The sequence below is a fragment of the Aulonocara sp. 'chitande type north' Nkhata Bay genome, linkage group LG7 (assembly GCF_057382095.1).
Source record: "Aulonocara sp. 'chitande type north' Nkhata Bay isolate Kocher_YH1m ecotype deep benthic linkage group LG7, A_spYH_male_GT1.1, whole genome shotgun sequence".
NCBI classification, from domain to species: Eukaryota; Metazoa; Chordata; class Actinopteri; order Cichliformes; family Cichlidae; genus Aulonocara; species Aulonocara sp. 'chitande type north' Nkhata Bay.
Window position 1 is genome coordinate 15587580 of NC_141350.1, and position 24028 is coordinate 15611607.

Below are 24028 nucleotides of genomic sequence, written 5' to 3' on the forward strand. Positions count from 1 at the left end.
AAGATGTCTGCTGAGATAGTGGTGTGCGATACTTCAATTTCGGGTTGGGAAATTGATAACAATTAAATGCATGGCTAGTGTCGCCTATACCAATAACAATACCGATACTTTTAACCGATAAAGGCAACTTATCTAGGGGAGAGGAGTGTGACATGATTCACCGGATGAATCATCATAAATCATCATAAATGTGCAAATTCTGGACACATTTTAATGACCACTGAATCACTGTGAACTTTCCACAGTACTTAGTTAACACAACAAAAAACGCTTTCAGCTTTTCCCTTATTGGACACGTTTAATAAGTTTTACTGTCATCTGAGCGCCTGGTTCACTCTGACAACTGCTAATATATGTAGTACAGTATAAAGCAGGTAAAAGGAAGTTATTTTCCATTTTTTCAGGTTATCATGTTACATTTGAAATTTTTGACTCAAGAACTCCTGGTTGCCCACCTGAGTTCATGCACATCCCAGTCCCAAAAGGTGACCCTGTCTTTGACCCGACCGCCTCCGGGAAAGTCCTCCTGCTCTTCCAAAGAGGACCGTGGGACAAAGAGTCAGGACAAAGTCCCAGTAACCCTCGCATACAGGTACCAATTCTTTCTTGACCATTGTGTTAAGATAGAATTGTGTTGCGTCTAAGGTCTTCAGCGTAAATGTGTCTCTGTGCAAACAGCTGTATGGGCAGTTTTTTCCTGATTTATATGTGACATGCACACTATACAATACAGGTGAACTTGGTGACCGCCTGGATAGATGGTAGCTCCATTTATGGCCCCTCCACTTCCTGGTCCGACTCCCGGAGAAGCTTCTCTGGAGGCCTCCTCACTTCAGGCTCTGAGTGGAACATGCCCAAGAAAGGAGGACGCCAGATGTGGAGCGCTGCTGATCCCTCTACGAGAGAAGCTGTAGCAGAAGGCCTTTATGGTGAAAAAACAAAGTTTTGATAGTGTCAAACACTAATTTCCCATCCGACAAGATCACTAAATATAAATAATATAAAAAAGGAACAAAATTAACCCTCATATGTAATTATAATACTTACATGTAGGAGGACATATAGCATGTAGGGAATAGCTTTTTTAAAACATAATTATTTTCTATAAATGGAGTCTGGGAAGCCCACACAAATAGTATTATTTTACATTTTTTAAATCTTAATTTTGTTTGCAAGAGATGACATTTAGTGTGCCAAAACTTAACAATGCAGTTGCCTATTATCTGAATATTTTCTTCTCCTTAAAAAAAAGTAAGAGGAAGTCATTATATATCGAGACTGATACTGAGGTTTTTCCACATACACTATATGGAAAATATTGGGCCACACCTCTTAAATTCAGGTGTTTTTATTCAATTCAATTCAGTTTTATTTATATAGTGCCATATCACAACAGCAGTCATCTCATGGTGCTTTATATTGTGAGGTAAAGACCCTAGAATGATAGAGAGAAAATCCCAATACTCAAATGACCCACTTTAAAAACGCACTTGGTGACAGTGGGAAGGAAAAACTCCCTTTTAACAGGAAGAAACCACCAGCAGAAACAGGCTCAGGGAAGGGTAGTGATCTGCCACAGCCAGTTGGGGTTAGAGCAGGGATGGGCAATCTCAGTCCACGAGTGCCGGTGTCCCTGCAGGTTTTAGATGTGTCCTCGAACCAACACAGCTGATTTAAATGGCTAAATTAGCTCCTCAACATGTCCTGAAGTTCTCCAGAGGCCTGGTAACGAACTAATCATGTGATTCAGGTGTGTTGACCCAGGGTGAGATCTAAAACCTGCAGGGACACTGGCCCTCGTGGACTGAGATTGCCCACCCCTGCGTTAGAGGGAGACAGGATGACACTGTTATCACCACAGGTGTATAAAATCAAGCACCAGTCATGGAGTCAGCCTTTGTAGACAGTTGTGTAAGATTGGGTCGTTCTGAAGAGCTCACTGGATTTGAGTGTGATACTATAGCAGGATGTCACCATTGCAACAAATTAGGTTGTGAAATTTCTTCCCTGTAGATCTAAGTTCAAGCATTTAGGAACCATAGCAACACAAAACAGCAGACCATGTAAAGTTACAGAGTTGCCAAGTGAGGCAGATAGTGTGGAAAAGTTGCCAACACTCTGCTGGCTCAATAACTGCAGAAGTCTAAACCTTCTCTGCATGAACATCAGCACAAGAATGGTGAGCTGGGAACTTCATGTCATGGGTTTCCATGGCCGAGCAGCCCCTCTAAGTTAAAACTGCAGGTGCCTCAGTACATTTGTCCACACAGTGTATATGTTTTTGTTTTGTAAGCATCACTAAATCATTGTGATTGCACATTATATAAGTCCAAATCACATAACTCTCTTTGTACGCCATGTGGTAATATCACTAAATATTACCACATTGTGTTTTTGTTTTGTAAGCATCACTAAATCATTGTGATTGCACATTATATAAGTCCAAATCACATAACTCTCTTTGTACACCATGTGGTAATATCCACCCAATCAAGAAAACAAACACCCAAAAAATGTATGCAAATACTTCTTCACCCTCAGTCTGTGTTACAGTCTGCCAGGGTGAGTCAAGGGAGGCCCAGACGTGGGTTATGACTCTGTAGTTGTTTTGTAAATGGCCTGTCACGGCAACCACAGTAAATCCCTTTCTTTATAGCAGAGAAGATGGCATGCAGGTGTCATGAAACCAGTGTTTTTGTTGGCTGTCTGGGGAGGATCTTCTCCTTTTGTTGTCACGTCCTTAAAAACAAGTAGCTAAATTATTGTTCTATTAGCGGTCAGAGATCTTGAAAAATCAACACAAAATGAAATGGACACTTGGCTAAAGATGCATGAAATATTAATGATCGTTCGGTTGATTTTTATTTTATAATATTAACTGTAAAGGCAATTTCTGTATATTGTGTTGTGATAATAATGCAAAATGAAATGATGGCAGAGGAGAATTTGCTAGATTTTCTATCTTCTTTTCTGCCCAGAGTTGGGAAATGCCTGGGCTAACGAGAACGTGTTCACAGCAGCAGAGGGGATTATCTGGTTTCGGTACCACAATCATATCGCCTCCAAACTCCACAACAATCACCCAGAGTGGTCAGACGAGGAGCTGTTTCAAAACGCCAGGAAGACCGTTGTGGCCACATTCCAGGTAGATGGAAAAGTCTCCACGTAATCCTCTCGCTGCACAGATGCTGATTTAATTTGCACTCTTGAGAGAAGAAGGTTGCATCAATGCTAGGTGGTCGTTAAAGGCGAATGCATCATCCCTCACTCATTTGATTAGCACTTCTGCTCCCTGCGCAAGCTGTCATGAACCGCAGTGACCATGTCTTGATGTTTTTAGTTGTTTTTAGAACAATAGATCATTCACCCGCAATTAATTATTTTTAAAATGTAAGCTACTGGATTCATCATCACATCAATCTACTGCGTTATGCCTGGTTCATACACAGTTTAAATATAAAAAACTGATGTTTTTCCTGCCTTGTTTCCACACAGAATATAGCTCTCTATGAATGGCTGCCTGCGTACCTTAATGGCAAAAAGCTTCCTCCCTACCCAGGTAAGAATCAGCCAGAGTGCATGTGCATGTAGAAGCAGGGAAGAACAGGTCATGCACCGGTGACCACAAGCCGTGGTGAGGTGAGCCATCGGTGGTGGAGTTTGACAAAAAGTGTGTGCCGTCAGCAAAGCATTAACCCGAGTCTTCTTCTTGTGCTGAATAAGCAGCCACGGCTGAAGAAAGTTAGAAGATAATGGTCAGATGATCCCATCACCTCAGTCGCTTTTTCACTGTTTCTTCTATTCACTGCGTTTGTTGGCTCACTGCGGTAGAAGTTTGCATGCTTGAGGAGTAATTCTCACTCTGTTGTTGTTGCTGTCACTCTTTTTTTCACTTTGTTTTTATTATGTTCTGACTTACATGTATGCAGGTTACCAGAAGTTTGTTGATCCAGGGATCTCACCTGAGTTTCAGGTTGCTGCCATACGGTTTGGTATCACTATGGCTCCACCTGGTGTTTACATGAGGTAATGATTCTTTATTTCCTGGGACCACTGGGAACAGGGGGAATGGGGAACACACCTCTGAAGTTTAAAGAAACATACCACTGCTTCCCATATTTCCTTTGGAGAGAAATAATAAAAGCTCAGTATCCTGCTGTTAATATTGTTAGACAGCATGTAAAACCCTACATCTAGATGCTGTGAGAATAACTGTGCGTTGTCGCTTTGTTTTCCTACAGAAACAGAACCTGCCATTTTCGGGAAATTATCAACATCGATGGGAGCACATCGCCAGCAATGCGCCTTTGTAACAGCTTTTGGAAACGTCAGGTATGTTTTGTTTAGACTGCTGCATTTTATTAAGTTTGCTATAGTGCACCACACGCTTCACCACCAGCTTTCATTTTGATGTTCTTATTTGTATAAAAGATTTTTAGTGAGAGCAGGATCAAAGTAGTTGTTTATTTCTTTTTAGTGGAAACACAGAAAGAGACAAATCCCAAGGATGACTGAAAAGATATTTAATCAGTTCAGTTTTATGTAAATGCTGCCAGTTCACTGTAAGAGTTTTATCAAGGTGATTTGAAAAGATAAATAGTGTACAGTATTAGTGATAGAACCCCAGTAATCAAACAGCGTGAGGAAGCACTTGGTGACAGTGTGGAAGAAGAACTCCATTTTGGCTTTTGCCATTGTAACCTGAATGTGACGTGTGTCCCTCTATCTTAATAAAGTGATTTACACTGCTGGCACCAAGTATAACATCTACAATATCTGAATCTAGGGCTTGTATCAAGAATCTTAGACCTAGAGCTTTCCAGTTTAGAATTATCACAGATTTACTCAGATTCACGCTCACTGATCTACTAGGATTGGGAAGGAGACTGGCAGCAGCAAACTCTGTAGGAGTAAATTAAGACCTCCAACCCACACAACACACAGGACCAAAGATTTATGAAACAGAAAATTTGCTTTATCTAAATGTCTTGTTCAGTTCCATTTGGCTTTTTGTTAAAGTAGGAATACTTTCAAGTAAAATAAACAACTCAAATATACCACAAAAATAATTTAGACAACCGAAATGAATGTGAAAACCAGAAAGAAATGAAATAGTTCAACACCCCAAACAAAAAGGAAAAGAAAGGAAAATGTGTTATCAATTAACTATTTATTGGATGTCAACCTTCAGTTTCTTATGATGTCAGTTTAATCAGTTATCAGTTTATCTTGGTCCAAGAACAAAAACCAACCCGAGCCTCTGAGTTTCACCATGACTGGTTAAAGGGTGATGGAAAGAGGGGAGAGAAAAGAAGAGCATAGAGAGGCATTTTTTTCTGTGTACAGTATTGTGCATGTGACAGAATTTAAAGCATGAACTACTATACTATGCACTTCCCATTCCTAGATTTTAAAATGTTTCTATCATTCATTTTTTCCCCAGGAAGTTAATATGAAGAAAAGCCAGGATGTAGATGACCTCCTCATGGGAATGGCCTCCCAGATTGCAGAGAGAGAAGATAATATTGTTGTGGAGGACTTGAGAGGTTTTTAATCTTTCTTAATCACTACCCAATAAACAAATAAATATGCAGCGCTCTGATTTTATTTATACTTTGATAGATTTTATGTACGGACCGTTGAGGTTCACCCGGACAGATCTGGTGGCTATGACCATCCAGCGAGGAAGAGACTTTGGTCTACGGAGTTACACTGAGATTAGAAAGGCTCTGGATTTGCCTCCTGTAAACAAATTTGAGGATATTAATCCTGAGCTCAACCACACCAACCCACAGGTACAAATCTGAAAACCAAACACACAGTAAAGAAAGTTGGGCATTAATTCTGGGAATTAAACGAATGTGTTGTTGCAACAGTTGCTCCGCGACATTGCAGAACTGTATGATGGAGACATCTCAAAGCTGGAGCTCTTCCCTGGAGGACTGCTGGAAACTCTTGATGGGCCGGGTCCTGTTTTCTCCGCTATTGTGCTGGATCAGTTTGAGCGTATAAGAAATGGAGACCGCTTTTGGTTTGAGAACAAGCAGAATGGGTAATTTCAGTTTCCTCATACAGTAGAAAGAGAATATTTTATCCTTTACATTTACAAACTTCTGAACAGAAAACTCACTGCATTTGAGTTAGTCGTCTCAGTGTTTTTTTTCTTGGGGTTCCAGTTTGTTTACGGATAAAGAGATCCAAGCGATCCGCAGTGTGACGTATCGTGACGTCCTTATTGCGGTGACAAGTGCAGAGGCCTCACATATACAGAATAACGTGTTCTTCTGGAAGGATGGTACAAATAAATTAAGTCTATGATCAAAAAGTTTCAGTTTTATATATAAATATGTCCTTTAAAAATAAAAAAAGCTCTCTTTGTTGTCATTAGGTGACCCCTGCCCTCAACCCACACAGCTAAATGCATCAATGCTCCATTCTTGCACTAATGCCACAAAACTTGATTACTTTGATGGGAGCAGGGCTGGCTTTGGGATATTTGTTATTGTCATGTTCCTCTTCCCTGTTGGTAAGTATCGTCACGGTCTCGCTGTCTTCTTGCCTGGCAAAAACTCTGATTTGAATGTGAAGCATTTGATTGTTTTCCTTTACAGTGAGTTTTCTGGTGGCCTCTACGGTGGCGTATCTAAGAAAGTATCGCTACAGGAAGTTCCAAAGAAGAAGGAAAGCTGGTGACAGAACAGATGAGCCGGCTGTGGGACTCAGTGGTATGAAATCAAAATAAGATTTAAAAGGAAAAGCTTCAAACGTTATTTATTTGCTGTGTCCATTGTTGGGTTAGATCAATGTCAGTTTATGTCATCAGCTATGATTTATGTCTCATTAAAAAATGAGCCAGTTGTGTGAATATAACTGTAAAAATATGTCATCTAATAATACTAATGAATCTAAGGATATAGTTGACCTTAAACCTACTAGAAACAAGAAAAGCTGGAGATGGTTAAAGAAGTTTTTAGTTTTTCTCTGCTCATGTTCTTTTAGACTCCTCCATATTTTATCCAGAAAGCTATCACAACCTTCATCTCATTCTGCTTATGTTCTCTAGCATACGAGTGGCAGGGTCATAAAAAACAGTTGCAGCCCGTCAGCGTGGAGATCGATGAGAAGCGGAGGCTGCAGGTCTGTGACAGATCTGGAACTGCTCACCGCTGCATCAATCTGCGCAATCAGGACTACCTAGATGTCGTTCTCTCCAACGACTGTCAGCAGAAGGCTCTGCTGCTCAAAGTGCCAAAAGAGTATGACCTGGTGAGTACTGGGATAAGATGGTTTTAAACTATGGATACAGTTGTAATCAGATTACCAAAAACCCAGAAATGCCTCTGCAGCATCTGGTGCAGGCACCAACGTTCTCGCTGACAATGTGATGCCCCCCCTTTTTTTCCACCTCATCTGGTCCTAGATGCATGCATGCATCACTAAAACCCATTGCTTTTATCACCCTCTTCCTTTTTAAATAATGTTTTACACAGGTGCTGTTTTTTGATGAAGAGAGCAAACGTATGGAATTTGTCAGGCAACTGCGCCCAGAGGTGACAGACGTCAGGCCGGAGGTTAGAGTCAGAGAGATGAGGGAGAAGGGACTGCTGAAGGAGGCTTTGACCAGACAGCAGAGGGCTCAGATTGTTGAAACTTTCATTCGCCACGCTTTCTCCAAGGTACAGTCACCTTCTGGATGTTTATGTCATTCTGTCTCCTGTCACCTGTGGCGGCAGCTTTGTGCTTGGCCGCAAAATGTCGTCAATCCTAGTTGAAGGTCAAATTAGACAGACCACAAACCAACAGAACTAATTGTTGGTCTTGATTGTGATCTCACCTGCCATGACATTATGCTGCTGACGTTTGTGATATTAGTAATGACACTATGGTGACATGTAATAACACTTCCCTCACAGGTCTTGGAAATAGAGAAGTGTGACGCCGGAGACATGAGTGGCATATCCCACAAGAAAGCCAGGGAGGTTCTCCAGTGTGAGCTGACGGCGTTGGAGTTTGCTGATGCACTTGGCCTCAAATCCGATTCCTTATTTGTGGACTCCATGTTTACACTAGCTGATAAAGATGGCAATGGATACCTCTCCTTTCAAGAGTTTCTGGATGTTATTGTTATCTTTATGAAAGGTAAAACTAGTGACTTCAAAGTATGCTCTGCCTTTTAGCCACGGCTCTAAAAGTGCATCTGCAATTTAAATTCTTTCAATAGTAATTAAAAAACAAACAAACTCCAAAACAACAAACAAGAATGGGTTTCCAGAATTTAAAAAAATGCTGGAACAGTATTTAAAGCATCATGAAAAACAGTCCAACTTCAAGTAAAAATGAAGAACATCAGTCACACACATGAAAGCAGTTACACTGTAGGTACACTGCTCCAAAAAATAAAGCAGCACATCTCATTTAGGAATGATAGGATGCCACATTGCATAATGATCAACATACAGAGGGCTGAATTCAAGAGATCCTGGGGGATCTCCTTCCAGATTGACCAAGGCATCACTGAGCTCCTGGACAGTTTGAGGTGCAAACTGGTGTCCCAGAAGTGTTCTACTGGATTTAGCTCAGCCAGTTAATGTGTGCACAGGCCAGCAGAGGTGGACCTGCCACTTCTGGTATTCTATGCTAACTGACAATCGGGCTCCACTGCCAGGAAGTGAACACGGGAGCCTGTGAGGATGTTGGGCCCTCAGACCACCCTCATAAAGTCTATATGTGATTGTTTGGACAGGGATGTTCACACCACTGGCCTGCTGGTTGTCATTTTCTTGCTCTGGCAGCGCTCATCCAGCTCCTTTTTGCACAAAGGAGCAGATACTGATCCCGCTGATGGGTTAAGAAACTTCTACGGCCCTGTCCAGCTTTCTGCCCGTTTCCTGGAATCTCCTCCATTGTCTTGAGACTGTGCTGGGTGAAGTAGTAAACTTTCTAGTAATGGCACATATGTCGTCCTGGAGGAGCTGAACTACCTGTGCAACCTCTGTAGGGTTCAGGTATCGCCTTGTGCTACCAGTAGTTACACTGACTATAGCCAAATGCAAAGGTTGTGAATAAAAAGTCCGAAAACAACCACCTAAATCATTCCTGTTTTGGGGGTTGTTTCATTGCTGCCTCTCTGGTGCACCTGTTAACTCCAAAGAACTGAAACTGATTAACAAGCCCCTCTGCTACTTAACTGACCAGATCAATATCCCAGAAGTTTAACTGACCTGATGCTGTACTTTGAAAAGACTTCCTTTAAATTTTTTTGTTTTGATTGATAGACATTTAAATTCTGATGTCTGATGATATGTGTATGTGTTCAGGGTCTCCAGAGGAAAAGTCCAAACTCATGTTTTCTATGAACGACATTGGCGAAACTGGTTTCTTATCAAAAGAAGAATTTGCCAGGATGCTCAGGTTTGGTCTTTCCCTTTTTTTACGAGTGCACCACATTTATTCTGTGTGTTTTATTTGTCATTTTCAACCTTTTGATGAATTGCAGGTCTTTCATAGAAATCTCCAACGGTGCTCTTTCAAAGAGTCAGGCAGAGGACGGCATCAAGGCCATGATGCAGGCCGCGGGCTTTGATGACAAGGAGAAAATCTCGTGGGAGGACTTTCATTTTCTGCTGCGGGATCACGAGAAGGAGCTGCAGTTTGCTCAGCTCAATGTCAAAGGTTGGAGAAAGTTTTGTTTAAGAGCATCCTCATTTTTCTGACCTTGTCTGATGCAGTTGTGTGTCTGGCATGTGCACAGGGATGGAGAAACAGGGGAAGAAGAAGCTGAGTCGAGACCAGAGAGTGTCCTTCATTTGTCCGGCAAACAGGTGAGAAAACTGGATGCCATAACTCATTCACATCAAAAATGTTTGCAATACTTAAGACAAAAATCCAGGATTATTTCTTTCTTTTATCCAGCTTGTATTTCTATGATGTTCAATATTGTTTTGCTTTTTTTCAGCAGTCACAAGACAGACGGACCAGAGATACGCAAACGGAAAAGGTATGGTTTCTTTAAGTTCTTTAAAGAATGAAAATTATGAATACCGAGAAAGACAAAAGTCTACCACAGCTTTAAATAAAACCATACTTGGTGTGTGAAGTGTATTTACAAGACAACCTAAATGCAAAACCAAAGGTGAGCCTTAATTAGGCTGATGAAGTTCAACAATCAAAGTAAACAAGTAGAAAACAAACTAAAGGAAAATGGGGCAAAACTTAAAAAAAGGCGTAAGCCTAAGTTGCAGAAGATGCTGTGAGTGACAAAGACAAGGCCCAATCACATTGAAGGACTGATGGACACACAGAATAAGTACACACAGACAAAGACGGGAAGTGAAAACAAAAGAAGGCACACAAGAAAAGTAGTCTTCAAAGTAAGACGTGAAAAATTTTAAAGAGAGACATCGGCTGCTTGTCACTATGCTAACAAGTCTCCTGGCTTCCTTCACTTGGATCCTTTCCTTGCATTTCAACTCCACTCAGCAAGCATGTGAAAGAAAGAAAGAAAGAAAGAAAGAAAGAAAGAAAGAAAGAAAGAAAGAAAGAAAGAAAGAAAGAAAGTGAGGAAGGGACAGCCCGAGCTGCCAGTTGAATCCTTGCTTGTGTAGTGTTAGTCTTATACATCACTGAGGTGTGCCCTGCTGCACACCTGAATCACCTTTCAAATCCACAAGTAAACACAATGCCTGACAATGTAACTGTGTGTTGGTTGTAAAAATATAAAAACAAATTGGTGCTTTTTATGATGCCGCAACACTTTGAAGTTAGATTAACCCACCTACTTAAGTGTGCTAGATTAATGACACACATTCTAGGTGGGGCAGCAGTTAGCAGTGTTGCCTCACAGCAGGAAACGTTCCACCAGCTGGGTGGGACCTTTTTCTGTGGTGTTTGCATGTTTTCTGTTTTCTTTTTGCATCTGTTTTAACACTTAGATTGGGAAACAAAATGTAACAGGTTCAACTGTTTTCAGGTTAAACGTCCATACTCCAAATGTCTATGTGAAGCCAAAGCGCGAGAAGTACATAAAGAACCCGGTCCAGCAGAAAATCCAGCAGTTCAAACGTTTCGTTGAGAATTATCGGCGTCACATTGTGTGCTTCATCATCGTGTACGGCATCACAGCTGGTGTTGCACTTGAAAGATGTTACTGTGAGTGGAAATCTTCCTTGTGTGTCCCCACTGCATCACAGCCCCGTAGCATGTTCATTTCCCCCCCATCTAATCTGAATACAATTACTGTGCGCAGACTATGGCTTGCAGTCTGTATCTACAGGTGTCCCCGAGACATCCATGGTGGGTATCATCGTGTCCCGTGGTTCAGCCGCTGCCATCTCCTTTCTGTTTCCTTACATGCTTCTCACCGTGTGTCGCAACCTCATCACGCTCTGCCGAGAGACCTTCCTGAATCGATACATCCCCTTTGACGCTGCCATTGACTTTCATCGCTTTATGGCCACGAGTGCCATCATCCTCTCAAGTCGGTATTTATGGGAAGGATGGTCACGATTTGATGTTTGGTGATATAAATATTCATGTGGTGCTCACTGTTTTCTGTTTTCATTACAGTTGTTCACAGTTTGGGCCACGTGGTCAACATCTACGTCTTCTCCGTCAGCGACCTTAACATCCTATCTTGTCTCTTCCCAAAAGTCGTATCAAACAACGGGTAAGACTTCAAACGAAACCTTAGATGTTGCAGATTTTGGAATTTTATCCCAGTTTATGTTTGGCGTGTTTTCCTTTTAGGTCTGAACTTCCTCCCAAGTGGTACTGGTGGTTCTTTCAAACTGTTCCAGGTATGCTATGAAATAGTTGATTACAGACATGCTGCAGTATTACTTTTTTAATAATTAATTTGCTTGCTCTGCATTTTTCTTTTCTTATAGGAATGACTGGGGTCTTGCTTCTCTTTGCGTTCGCATTCATGTACGTTTTTGCCTCACACTATTTCCGTCGCATCAGTTTTCGTGCATTTTGGATCACCCATTACCTCTATGTTGCCGTGTACATTCTTGTAAGTACTATTTGGGTTTAAAGCGCACAACTGAGGCAGTTTTGAACAGCGGTGTGATACCAGCTTTGGTTTTGTCCTGACAGACAGTTATTCATGGCAGTTTCGCTCTGCTTCAAGAGCCTCGTTTCCACATCTACCTCATCCCACCTGGCCTGCTCTTCCTCCTGGACAAACTAATCAGCCTGAGTAGGAAGAAGGTGGAGATCCCGGTTATCAGAGCTGAGTTGCTGCCATCAGGTGACCCTTTCGGGAGATTAAACATGGCTTTTCTCTATTAAATGGCTCATTGTTCTGTCTCGACCTGATTTCAATCTCTGCTAATGAAAATGTTGCATTGTCTTCACTGAAATCATGCAATGTGTTTGTGCATGACTTATCCTACCTGCAGGTGTGACACATCTGGAATTCAAGCGGCCACAGGGCTTTGTTTACCGTTCGGGCCAGTGGGTTCGCATAGCATGTCTGATGTTGGGCACGGATGAGTACCACCCATTCACTCTCACATCAGCTCCTCACGAAGAGACGTTGAGCCTGCACATCCGAGCTGTGGGGCCGTGGACCAGCCAGCTCAGAGAGCTCTACACCGAGGAAAACCTGCTGGAGCTTGGAGCTTTTCCAAAGGTAGGTTGTTTTTGCATGTGGTTTCATCTGAATCTCAGTTATTTTCATGGCACTGGTATTCATCTTTCACTTCACCCTAAGCTGTACTTGGATGGACCTTTTGGCGAGGGCCATCAGGAGTGGATTGACTTTGAGGTGTCTGTTCTGGTGGGAGGAGGGATTGGAGTCACCCCGTTCACTTCAATTCTCAAAGACCTGGTGTTCAAGTCCTCTGTCAAGTCCAAGGTTTTGTGCAAAAAAGTGAGTCCTGAATGAAACAACCAGAAACACATTTTATCTTGAAATTCTCCTCCTAACAGTCCTGTACTTTTTCAGGTTTACTTCATCTGGGTGACACGGACACAGCGTCAGTTTGAGTGGGTGTCAGACATCATCAGGGAGGTGGAAGAAATGGACACTCAGGATCTGGTGTCGGTCCACACTTATATCACTCAGGTGGCTGAAAAGTTCGACCTCCGCACGACCATGCTGGTAAGATCTGCAGTCACCATTTCAAAGTATCACATGAAATAGAGAGTGTAGTGAAATGTATTTAAACCTTTATCAAACAATTAAATCAATATTTGTATTAAAGGGATTGTTTAGGACAGTGGTGTTCAAATCCAGGCCTCGAGGGCCGGTGTCCTGCAGGTTTTAGATGTGTCCTTGATCCATCGCAGCTGATTTAAATGGCTAAATGACCTCCTCAACATGTCTTGAAGTTCTCCAGAGGCCTGTTAATGAACTAATCATTTGATTCAGGTGTGTTGACCCAGGGTGAGATCTAAAACCTGCAGGACACCGGCCCTCGAGGCCTGGAGTTGGCCAAACCTGGTTTAGGATACCAAATGCCTTGATGAGAGTTAGATGACAAGATTCATGTCACTCGCCTTCTAACAAGGAAGCTAACCTGTGCAAAACATCTGTAAAGCTGGCTATTAAACACATTACATCTTATTTGTCTAATTTTGATAAAACCTTTACTGATTTCTTAGCAGAATCGCTTTCATGGGCACGATTAGAATTTGCTTTGTTCCTATTGAACAGTCAGAGCAAGTGCTCCTTTGAAACCACTTTTTACAGGTCGAACAAATAGAATAGAGCACATGACTGAGTTTCACGGGCTGTTTTCCCTGGTTTCCAGACTTTTAGCTGAAGTTTTGAGTCATCCATTAATTAGAAAGCTCCTCCATTTAGCATGTCAAAAAGTGTCCTTAGGCAATATACCGGTGCCCTCGGATGCATCTCTTAGAGTGTGAAAAATGATATTATGCATAGAGTATAGATCTGTTTGAATCCCACTCGTAGTACAAAAGTATGCAAATTTATTGTAATTACCCATGTAATTACCCATGTGAGGAAAAGTTAATAAGTGGGCTAACATTAAACAACCAGAGACTTGGTGTTTTAATGGTCACGGGTCACAAAACTAGAGAACCAAAGAAAACAAGATTAACAGCCAAACAGAAACATAAAGGGAGTAGTATCCCTGAACCTGGTGTGTGTTTCTGTAAACATGTAAGACTGACATCTTGCTTAGTTTTCAGAGTTTGGTGAGTGTCTTAAACAGCAGGATACTACAGGACCGCTGCAATCAGTGTAGAAAACAAAAACAACAAGCTACAATGAACCTGTAATTGAAAGCTCCACTAGAATGAGACACAGGAAGGCTGCTGAGACTGAATCCCAGCTGCCCTGAAATGCAGTCTAACGACACTTTTGAAGCAAATGAAGTGATAACTCTTGTCAGGATTCACATGAGTACTGTACTCACTAATGAATTTCCCCATCTTTGTGTGTGCAGTACGTGTGTGAGCGCCATTTTCAAAAAGTGTGGAACCGCAGCCTCTTCACCGGCCTCAGGTCCGTCACCCACTTTGGCCGCCCGCCCTTCGTCTCCTTTTTTAGCTCCCTGCAGGAGGTTCATCCAGAGGTCAGGCCTTCATCCGTCCTTATTTACCCGACGGAGGACATGAGTGGATTATTCTAATGTCTGAATTTGTATCATTTTCTTTAGGTGGGTAAAATTGGAGTGTTCAGCTGTGGTCCTCCAGGACTGACCAAAAATGTGGAGAAAGCTTGCCAGCAGATGAACAAGAGGGATCAGGCCCATTTTATACATCACTATGAAAACTTCTAACTTATTTACAGAAAGAACAAAACTAGCCATGTTTATGTGTTAAGAATAGAGAGTGGTAGAACCATTTTGGTAGACTCTAGTTTTTATTTTAATTACTTGAATTACTTGAAGGATACAACCTGATACATTTTAATCCAATCATAAACATCATTGTAGAATCAATAAGGGTATATCTTGTGAGAAATAATGTACCTATAATTTGTCAAATCATTTTTATTCATTGTGAATCTTGTGAGTGTTTTTATCTGAAGTGTACGGCCGGTTTATATTGTTGATTTCTTGCTTTATTGTATCTGTATAACTTTGAGAAATAAACAAACATTTTACATTAAAAATCTGGAGGGTTTTGTGCTGCTTTTGGCTCCTTCTGCAAGCTTTTGGACTAAACATTCATTTCAATAACCAAAACTCCTAAAATGGATTTGCTGGTTGAGCGGTAAGCCAAACAAGCCTCACTGCACTAAACAGTGGATTGCATTTATTTATTGCTTATAAAACACACTTAAGATCAGATGGGTGAATGCACGGGTATCATAAAATTCTAGTTTAACTTTAAGCACGAGATACAAGCTGACGTGAACACAGAAACACTTAAATGCATTTTGCACTGGTAAATGTTTTACTTGGCTGGCACAGGTGGTAGGAAAACACAGAGGATTTACTGTAACTGTGTGTGTTGTTTAGCTAAACCTCTCTGCTGGTGCATAACAGTCAAGAATATTTCACCAAGGCTCTGAAGCATGACTGGGTCTAATGATTGCTGTTCTTCACCTTGCACACAGTTTCACAAATTGAAACTATTGTCCAGCTTGATGCATCTGATCTGACAGACACTGAGAAGCTTCACTGGAGCAGCTGAGGTGAAAGGCCTTAAGAGTTTCTGAGCAGCACTAATGAGGAAGACATGGTCTTTGAAGTAATATGGATTTTGTGCCTCTGGGTCAATTTTATTTCAAAGCAGTTCATAACAACAGTTGTCCTGAGGTGCTTTTTGTTTTAAGGTAAAGACTGTAATTTTAGGGGGACAACCCCAACTGTCAGACCATTTACCATTTGGCAGAGCTGAGAAGGAAGAACTCATTTTTTAAATGTTTATTTATAACATTTAGAAAGAACTCCTTTTTAACAGGAGAAAACTTCCAGGAGAAGCAGGCTCAGGGTTATTCAAATACACCAGTTGGTGGGTTAGTCTCAAGAAAGAAAAGGAGAGCAGAGAGACAAAAGTTAGTGACACACAAAAGTGGCACATAACCACACAGGGAGTCAAGAGAGGGCATCAGAGAGAAAATGCTCAGTGCATTGTTGGGAAATTAGTGCAACAGCCTGAGACTACTGCAGCACGCCTAAGGCAAGGTTCAGGGTCACTGGATCCTGGAACTGTAAGGTTTAACAAAAAAAAAGAAAATTTAAACTCTAATCCTTAAAATAGAGATAGTGTTCGTGTCCTGAGCCCAGAGTGGAAGCTGATTGCATAGTAGAGTCAACTAAAAAATCATCCTCCCAGTCTCTAAGAAGCACAAGTAAGCCACAGTGAAGGTAATCTAAGAGCAAAGATTAGGATTATATGGCCCTTCACAGGCCTGACAAGGATTTCATAAACATCTTTACGGAGACTGTGGATGACTACAACACTGCGGGTCAACTGATTTCAAAAGGTTCAGAGTTTTATTGTGACACTTACTAATCTTATGTTGCCATATTTAGAGTACTGTGTGGAAGTCTGGGGTAATACATACGAAACTTTACTTCAACTCTCACGTAAACTTTAGGGAAAAAAAGCAATCGGGATCATGTATCAAGCCAGAATTTAGAAACCACACTAACATTTTGTTTTCAAAGTCAAAAACCTTGAAGTTCATGAAACTCATGAAATAAATTAAAAATTAAATTAAAGAAAGAAGAAAAGAAAATTAAATTTAATGCTGATATAATTGACCATTTTATATGTGAGTATATTGGTTTATTTCATTTTATATGTCCGAAATAGTTGTCATCATCATTCTCATCGTCTCGTCTCTGACATCTGCTCTCCGTCCTATAACACTTAAAAAGACTAAAATTAGCAAATGAATAGAATCTAAACTAAAACTAAACATTTTCAAACCCTGAAACCTGCACTGGAGACTAATGGAAATGAAACTGAGATTGAAACTAAACGTCAAAATAAAATAAAATAAAAGTTCACACTGATTTGAAAATGCAAAAGCTACAATAACTCGGTCACTGGCTTCCTTGGGAGATAAAAGGTTATCTAAAGAAATCATTTGGAAGTTTATTGCGCCAATCAGGAGACAAGGAAGCAAAGTTACATTGCTGGGAAACTGTTTGCAAGACGCAGTATATAAATTCTTACTTGGAAACACCTGTAGAGACTATATGAGAAGCAAGAGGTGAACATTTCCTTGTTTTTATAATGTGTAAAGATCACATGAGTCATTACTCATTGTCACAAAGAGCGTCTCACGCTATTAGAATTATTCTGTAGAACAAAGGTGACACAGGAGGTCATTCTGCTGTTTACTCCTTCATATCAGCACCTATCAGCATCTTTAATGCAGTGGCTCAATTTTCCTACTGCTGACTATAATGTAATTTATTTGAGTTACTCTGATACGTTTCCCTGTTCTCTGAAATACTTACAGTAATAAATACAGTAAGCATGGTTACAACTGTTATACTCGAAGACCGCTGGCTTACAGTACAACTTCCACAAACGTCCCAAGGATGTGCCATACCCTTAATTTATCATCATGCCTTTGTCACCTACATTCACTCATTTTAAAATTTCAAAATTTTGTGTTACGGCGGGGTGCGCCGGAGTGTTTAGATTTCAGGACCCAGATGCAGAGAGAGAGGTGTTACAGGAGACGTGACGGGGCTTTAACAAAAGGCGAGCTTTATTTAGCTGGTTGCAGGCAAAACGTGAAACTAAGAAAGCAAAGAAGACTGAACACTGTGCAACTAAAGACTATGAAACTCAGTGAAAAAACTATGAAGAAACCATGAACACTGAGTAACTATGAACACAGTGAAAACAAAACCCATGACTGAGAGATAACGGACGACTTGAACGTGAACACAGGAAGCCTGAGGACATAAATACACACATGAGGTGATCAGGGGAAGTGGAGACACAAGAGGACATGGCTGACTAGAATTAAACATAATGACAGCACAGGGGAGATTTAATCTAACCACATGAACACAGAACACACACAACCTTTTTCAAAATAAAACAGGAAACATAACGAGACACAGACATGACTGGAACTTGACAAACAAAGAAAACTTGGACATGAAACATGACAGATAAACATACGTAGACTTAACATGACAGGCTGATACGGAAGACTTAACACAGGGATGAGACAAATGGGGAGCTTGATAAATCATGAACTAGAACTGTAACCTAGGCATGACAGAATGTAAGTAGATAAACTGAAATGAAACTAAACTCAAACGAATAACAAAAACATCAACAACCTCATAACACTGGGTCACACGACCCAGGACCATGACATTTAGGACTGGGGAGAGTATCAAAATGACATGTCTCAGCAGCAATGTAACTTTTAAAACCTTTCAAACATATACTTCTCCCAGTATAGTCAGTATTCGTTCGGTTCAACACACCAACACAAACAAAGCGCCTGCACTAATATAGTGTACTTAGATTTGTTACATTACAACTGGAAAATATGTTTTCGGTGGCCAAAATTTTGATAACTAGTCGTTACAAAAATTTGCATTATGATTTTGTCCTCTTTTCCTCAGAAATTCTCAATTGTTTTATTTTGCTTATCTTTAAGTGCATTTTCTCTGTCTGGTGCGATAATGTCAAACAGAGGTTGAGTCATGCAGTAAGTAGGGTTTTTTGGCTTGACTTTATGATAAAGATTCAGGAACAAAATATATAACAAATGAATACATGTCAGTGTGGGTCAGTACTGAGAGAGTTGATAAAGGCACAACTATAATCCAGAATTAGATAAAAAAAATTTCATTGTTAAATGTGTAATGGGAGCGCAAACAGAGAGCTGCGATTAAAGATTAAGTATGCAGCCTTACCCTCAGGTTACGATCTCAGGCAGTAGAACATAATGTCACTGATAACGGATAAGCCTTTCATTTGTAAATATGTAATAACAATGGGATGGCACAGTTGATACTGCTAGTTATTGCAAATGCTTTAAAATGTATTTCTTTAAAAGAAAGACTCAGATTTGCAGAATTGGAACTGGAACTGATCCGACCTGTATGGCACATTCACATTTACAAATGTATTTAAACTTTAAAACAGTGCCACTCTGGTAAATTCATTAAATTTGAAAGCAGAACTAATAGCTGGTCTTACTTTTTTCTTCATTATCAGTTAATAATTAACTGCTGCCTTACTTACACTATGCAAAAAAAACCATTTGGTTCGAAAAGATATTTTTAAAGAACAAACCTCAGTTGTTCTCTTTGTGCGTGACGTCGATCGGTAAAACCCCACTATGATCAGGTTGCTTCATTTCATTTCAAGTTTTTATTTTATTATGTGTATTAATGTTTGGTAATGCATTTGGTCTGATGCTGAGGTTTCTTGAGCTGTCTTACCAATGTGAGGATATAAAGTAGCCTTGAGTGTAAAAGCAAGAATTTAAGGGTGGACTTAAAAAATGTAAATAAAAAGATCATATTCTGGATTAAAAAAAATTCTGAGCTTTAAAAATCTGGCAAAAACTCTGGAATTGAGGTTTAAAATTTATGACAAAGCAGTCAGTAAGCATGCGTTTGCCTATAAGTCTTTCCTGCATGTCCTTTATTGATAAACATGCAAGTCTAAATAACTGCAAAACCCTTTTTTACCGGTTTATTTATTATTAGTATTATTGCAGATGTGGTGAAGTTGTGGTTGTGGAAAAACTGAGATCCTGCTGCTCTACAATGGTCCTATTTTCTTTTTGCTAAAACAGCTGTGGTCTCGGTCACCTTGACATAGAAAATGCTGCTGTCAGAGAAACAAGTGAGACGAGCCATCTTTTAGAAAATAGGATCCAGGGCTGAAAGTACACTTAATGTCTTGAAGAGGTGTCATTTTATGTCTGAGGGAACATGCTCACCACTCTTTGAGTGTGTTTTTCTTCTATTTATGCATTGTGCAGGAATTATTTGAATACAGCAAGCACTCAGTAAAAAACCAAAGTTGTTGAACATGGTCTGTGACCTTTGATGCACTGATGCAGATGTGTACACAGCCGTCTGACACCTTTCATCAATTCCGGACATACAGTCATGCTTTTAGAAACAATAATAAACAGTTGTTAGGCAAGGAGATAAGGAGCTTTGTGAATATAGGCGCAGAAAGACTTTGTCTACATGTGCATTGTCACGTTTACTGGAAGGAGTGGACTCAGTAAACTCGGAAAGGTGAAAGTTCAGTGTGTCTATGTGCAGTCATCACCAGTTCTGCTATATACAGTGTACAAGGGGAAATGGGGCTCCAGGGATACAGGGGAAAAGGCATCAAAACATCGGACACTCCTCAACTCATTTCTCTCTCAGGCAGGCTCAGCACACCCCAGGGCAGTAATCAAGGGAAGATGTGTACGGAGGGAAACACACACGAATTCAATTCAAGGCAAAACACAAACAGAAGCAGCCAGCACTTCACTAACTAGATTGTTCAACAATCCAGCAAAGAATGACAGCCAGCAACTATCTGGATTGTGGCTGCTGATGAGATAATTGGAGATAGGTGGGGGATTTCCATAGGTGTGTAGAGTCTAGAGCGGGAACCCAGAATGAGTCCCACCCAGTAGCATAGACAACAACATAGAAAGAGAAAGAGAAGTGGAGAAGAGAGAAGCAATAGAAGCAATAGAAACTGAAGCAGAGAGATAGAGAGAAAATAAAACCTGATCAGCCGGAAAGGACTGAGGGACCACGACATATATAGTTTGTTTGTGTATGACAAAAATAAAGTGACAACAAATGAGACAGGAATGACTTTATCCACCACAGGAATGCTCTTAAGAGACACAATAAATCAGTCAAATCAAAGTGATTCAGTATGCAATAAATGCACCTGACACTGAACTTTGACCTGCATCAAAATACAGGTCATGTTTAAACTCAGCAGCTACTCTGTGAACCAGACCCATTCAGCTACTCATTAACTCAAATATCAGCTCAACCAGATGACCCACTGTAGCTCACACTGAGCATCAAAATAGGGATTGCAAAAACGTTGTCTAGTCTAATGAGCATCAATAAATGCCGCCGCCTCTACCTGAGTGTTGTCCATGTCTTTATGACCGCAGTGTATCCATCTTCTGATGGATGCTTCCAGCAGGATAACAAGCCACATGACAAAGCTCAAAGCGGTTTCTTAAACACTGTACTGAAATGACCTCCACTGTCAACAGCTCTCAGTCCAACATTTGGGATTTGGTTCAACAAGAAATTCACGTCATGGATATGCAGCCGACAAATCTGCAGCAACTGTGTGATGCTATCATTTCAATATGGAGCAAAATCTCAGAAGAATGCTTTCAGCAGCTTGTTGAATCTATGTTATGAAGAATTCAGGCAGTTCTGGAGGCAAATGAGTATTCAACCTGGTAATAGCAAGGAGTACCTAATATAGAATGACAGCACGGTGTGGTTCTCTGGCTTAGCTGTAGGTTTAGGGTGCTGCAAAGAATGGTAAACCTGGCTTGCATCTGCTACTTAACCTCTCTCCCATTATAGTAGATGTAGGGCCGGAGCAGAGTGCTCTATAAGTGCAAAGCACAGTAGGTGGCTGTGCAGTTAGACAGAGGAAGAGAAAGACTCAGCGTTCCACAGACAGGCGACACCGTGGAGCAAACATGTCCTCCTTTGCTTAATACAAGGGAAAAACTGCATGTACAACTGGCCTTATGCCTCTCTGTTGTTACTGATGACAACTACAGTAGCTGAGTGAGTGTGAATGATTTGTAAAACTCAGAACACAAAACTACCACACCACTGCAGGAGGTCCCAGTCAAATCATATCAAGTGGGTAAATAACAAAAATAAATCTTTCACTACATTTCCTTCAATCGAGGCAGTTGTTTAAATGAACTGTTTAAAGTACAGTTTAAATGAACATTTGTGTCTGAAATGTGGGTGTGTTAGCATGTATTTTTGCTTTCCTGCTGGAAAAACTTGAAATATTTCTTGGTTAATTTTAGCCCTTTAAAGACAAATAATACACAAATTATAATGCACATATTTTTAAAAAAAATAAGAATATAAAAATTATATCAGCAAATCATAATTTACACTAACTACAGTGCTGTCTTCCCTGGTGCAATCTGAGGCCATGACCAAGTCCCATCTAGTGATGATGAGACATGTTAAAGTGCTATGCACATACTCACAGAATACTCTTTTTTTCTAACTTCCAGTAGAGATACAGTTTAACAGAGCAGCCATTCAGTTACACTGTAATTATTTTATGAGCTTTTTCGATAAGAATAAAGAAAAAACAAAGCTTTTACCAAATGGTCCTTTTTTTTAATCACTAAGGCTTAAATTTTTTTTAAAAGTTTCTAAGTTCTCTTGGTGTCTGTTCAGATATAAGTCATGCCTGCTTAGGCTAATGACAACGGTAACTGACGTAAAAGTGATTATTTAGCCTGCAGCAATTCTCAACATAGAAGAAAAACTCATTTTCTATTCCACCCCGACGCGAGTAACGATCTGAGCCTGACCACTGTAAAAATGATCTCTGCCACAGCCCCTGTTTTGTATCATCTTTTATAACGAGCTGTTTCTGTATTCATACTTCTCAAATTCAGTGATGTATTACTTTTGGCTCAGTTTTTGGTCCTGGTGAATATTTAATGAAAGCCTATTATGGCCACATGTGCAGGAGTCACTGATCAAATAGCACCATCTTCTGGTAAAGGCGTTTATTTTTTTCCACAGCACTTTGATAAAATCCACTTCAAGGTCATATTGGTTTGTGCTGCATTAGTCTTTTCTTTTTAATAGATTTTCATTGAAATACATTAAGCTCCCCTTGAAACACCCTTTTTCCTCCTCATGTGTTAATGCTTCTCCTTAAGCAGGAGTAACGCTGGATTTAATGGGTCAGTGCCCGTGACGAAATGTTCTAATCTTGTTTTAATCAGGTGTCACATTCTCACAGCAATATCCAGGAAGGTGAGTTGTTAGGAGAGTTGCTGAGCTGCGGATTGCTGAGTTCCTCCCATCTTACTCAGCCTAACAGTATGTCTCATTCACTTTACACAGTTTTCCTCGATGGGTAGAGGATTTGACTCTCGCACTCCTTGTTTTGTAAGTCCCTGGTGATTTCGAGGCCAGTCAGCACAACCCAAAATAACTGTGGAGCCTTCTGACATGGTTGTTCTAAATTATCTTCTGGGCTGTAACAGAACAGAAAAACTAGTTAGACACATTTTTAATTAAATGGGCCATACGGATATGAAATGAAGACTTTAGTGAATGTTTGATCTTCCAACAAGACAGGAAAATAATGCAAAATATGTTGAGGGTGTCTAAGCGCTGGTGAGCAATGTGCATTGGTGTACTTAAGAGTCTGTTAATCTTCTTAGTGTCGCTAAGTACCCGGCTAGAAATCAGCTACTGTCCAGATTGTCTCTTCCTGGCCCAGATAAACGACTCAGACAACAACAAAGGGAGGCTTGAAGAAATATGTGGCAAGGTCTCTTCACTGGCATGAAATATGCACCTCCCCTCCTTTGGGAACTATTTTGACAGAGCTGTGGAAGAAGTTTTGGTGGATTTCCTCAACTCGAAGATGTTTGGCAGTGGCACCAAGAGGTGGTTCGTGAAGAGGCAAAGAAGACAGCAGCAGCAGAGGTCTGGCAGGAAGCCATGTGCCAGGAAGAAGCAGAGATGGGCAGCTAAGATTCTCCAGCAGCACAGAGAAAAGATCCTGAGCGAGCTGGATGTCAACAGTGTACTTCCTTACCTGGTGTATGACAAGGTTTTTTCACTGGGAGAGTACAAGGAAATACTGGGACAGGATTCGGACAAGAAGCGGACCGAGATATTCCTGGACCACCTGTCCTCGAAGGGGCCTGCTGCATTCAGCTCATTCTGCTCTGTTTTGGAGGAAGTTTGTCCTCACCTGCTAACCTGTTTTCTGTTGGATGGAGAAGGTAAAAACATTAATAAGCCTCTAATTACACCATTAAGCAGTAAAGCACAAAAACAAGAGGTCATAGAGGGTCTTTCTAATAAAAATGTTTCAGCTCATTAATCTGTGGCAGCTTTGC

The 24028-nt window shown here is 40.6% G+C and overlaps 2 protein-coding genes across 8 annotated transcripts in view; both read left to right on the forward strand.

Moving 5' to 3' along the window:
• The window catches only part of duox (dual oxidase), a 16342-nt gene extending 1260 nt beyond the window's left edge, over positions 1–15082 (forward strand). Inside the window, exons 5-34 of the mRNA XM_086298957.1 lie at positions 405–592; positions 734–929; positions 2979–3145; positions 3496–3559; positions 3930–4026; positions 4242–4332; positions 5444–5546; positions 5623–5795; positions 5877–6052; positions 6177–6295; positions 6389–6526; positions 6612–6725; positions 7064–7266; positions 7491–7676; positions 7914–8139; positions 9318–9411; positions 9497–9672; positions 9752–9821; positions 9956–9997; positions 10970–11148; positions 11246–11476; positions 11566–11665; positions 11746–11795; positions 11886–12013; positions 12097–12250; positions 12402–12634; positions 12716–12874; positions 12950–13105; positions 14418–14546; positions 14631–15082. Of these exons, the coding sequence (XP_086155083.1) occupies positions 405–592; positions 734–929; positions 2979–3145; positions 3496–3559; positions 3930–4026; positions 4242–4332; positions 5444–5546; positions 5623–5795; positions 5877–6052; positions 6177–6295; positions 6389–6526; positions 6612–6725; positions 7064–7266; positions 7491–7676; positions 7914–8139; positions 9318–9411; positions 9497–9672; positions 9752–9821; positions 9956–9997; positions 10970–11148; positions 11246–11476; positions 11566–11665; positions 11746–11795; positions 11886–12013; positions 12097–12250; positions 12402–12634; positions 12716–12874; positions 12950–13105; positions 14418–14546; positions 14631–14753 (4265 nt within the window). The 3' untranslated portion in view covers positions 14754–15082. The remainder of the gene's footprint in view (positions 1–404; positions 593–733; positions 930–2978; positions 3146–3495; positions 3560–3929; positions 4027–4241; positions 4333–5443; positions 5547–5622; positions 5796–5876; positions 6053–6176; positions 6296–6388; positions 6527–6611; positions 6726–7063; positions 7267–7490; positions 7677–7913; positions 8140–9317; positions 9412–9496; positions 9673–9751; positions 9822–9955; positions 9998–10969; positions 11149–11245; positions 11477–11565; positions 11666–11745; positions 11796–11885; positions 12014–12096; positions 12251–12401; positions 12635–12715; positions 12875–12949; positions 13106–14417; positions 14547–14630) is intronic.
• Positions 15083–23344: 8262 nt separating this feature from the next.
• tjp1b (tight junction protein 1b) overlaps positions 23345–24028 on the forward strand; it is a 73599-nt gene continuing 72915 nt past the window's right edge. For 2 of the 7 annotated variants that reach the window (XM_086298969.1, XM_086298970.1), the window contains exon 1: positions 23347–23911. In XM_086298969.1, coding sequence (XP_086155095.1) covers positions 23473–23911 — 439 coding nt within the window. In that variant the 5' untranslated portion in view covers positions 23347–23472. Of the gene's footprint in view, positions 23912–24028 lie in introns of all 7 variants that reach the window. The other 5 variants (XM_086298973.1, XM_086298979.1, XM_086298972.1 and 2 more) reach the window with 4 other exon arrangements.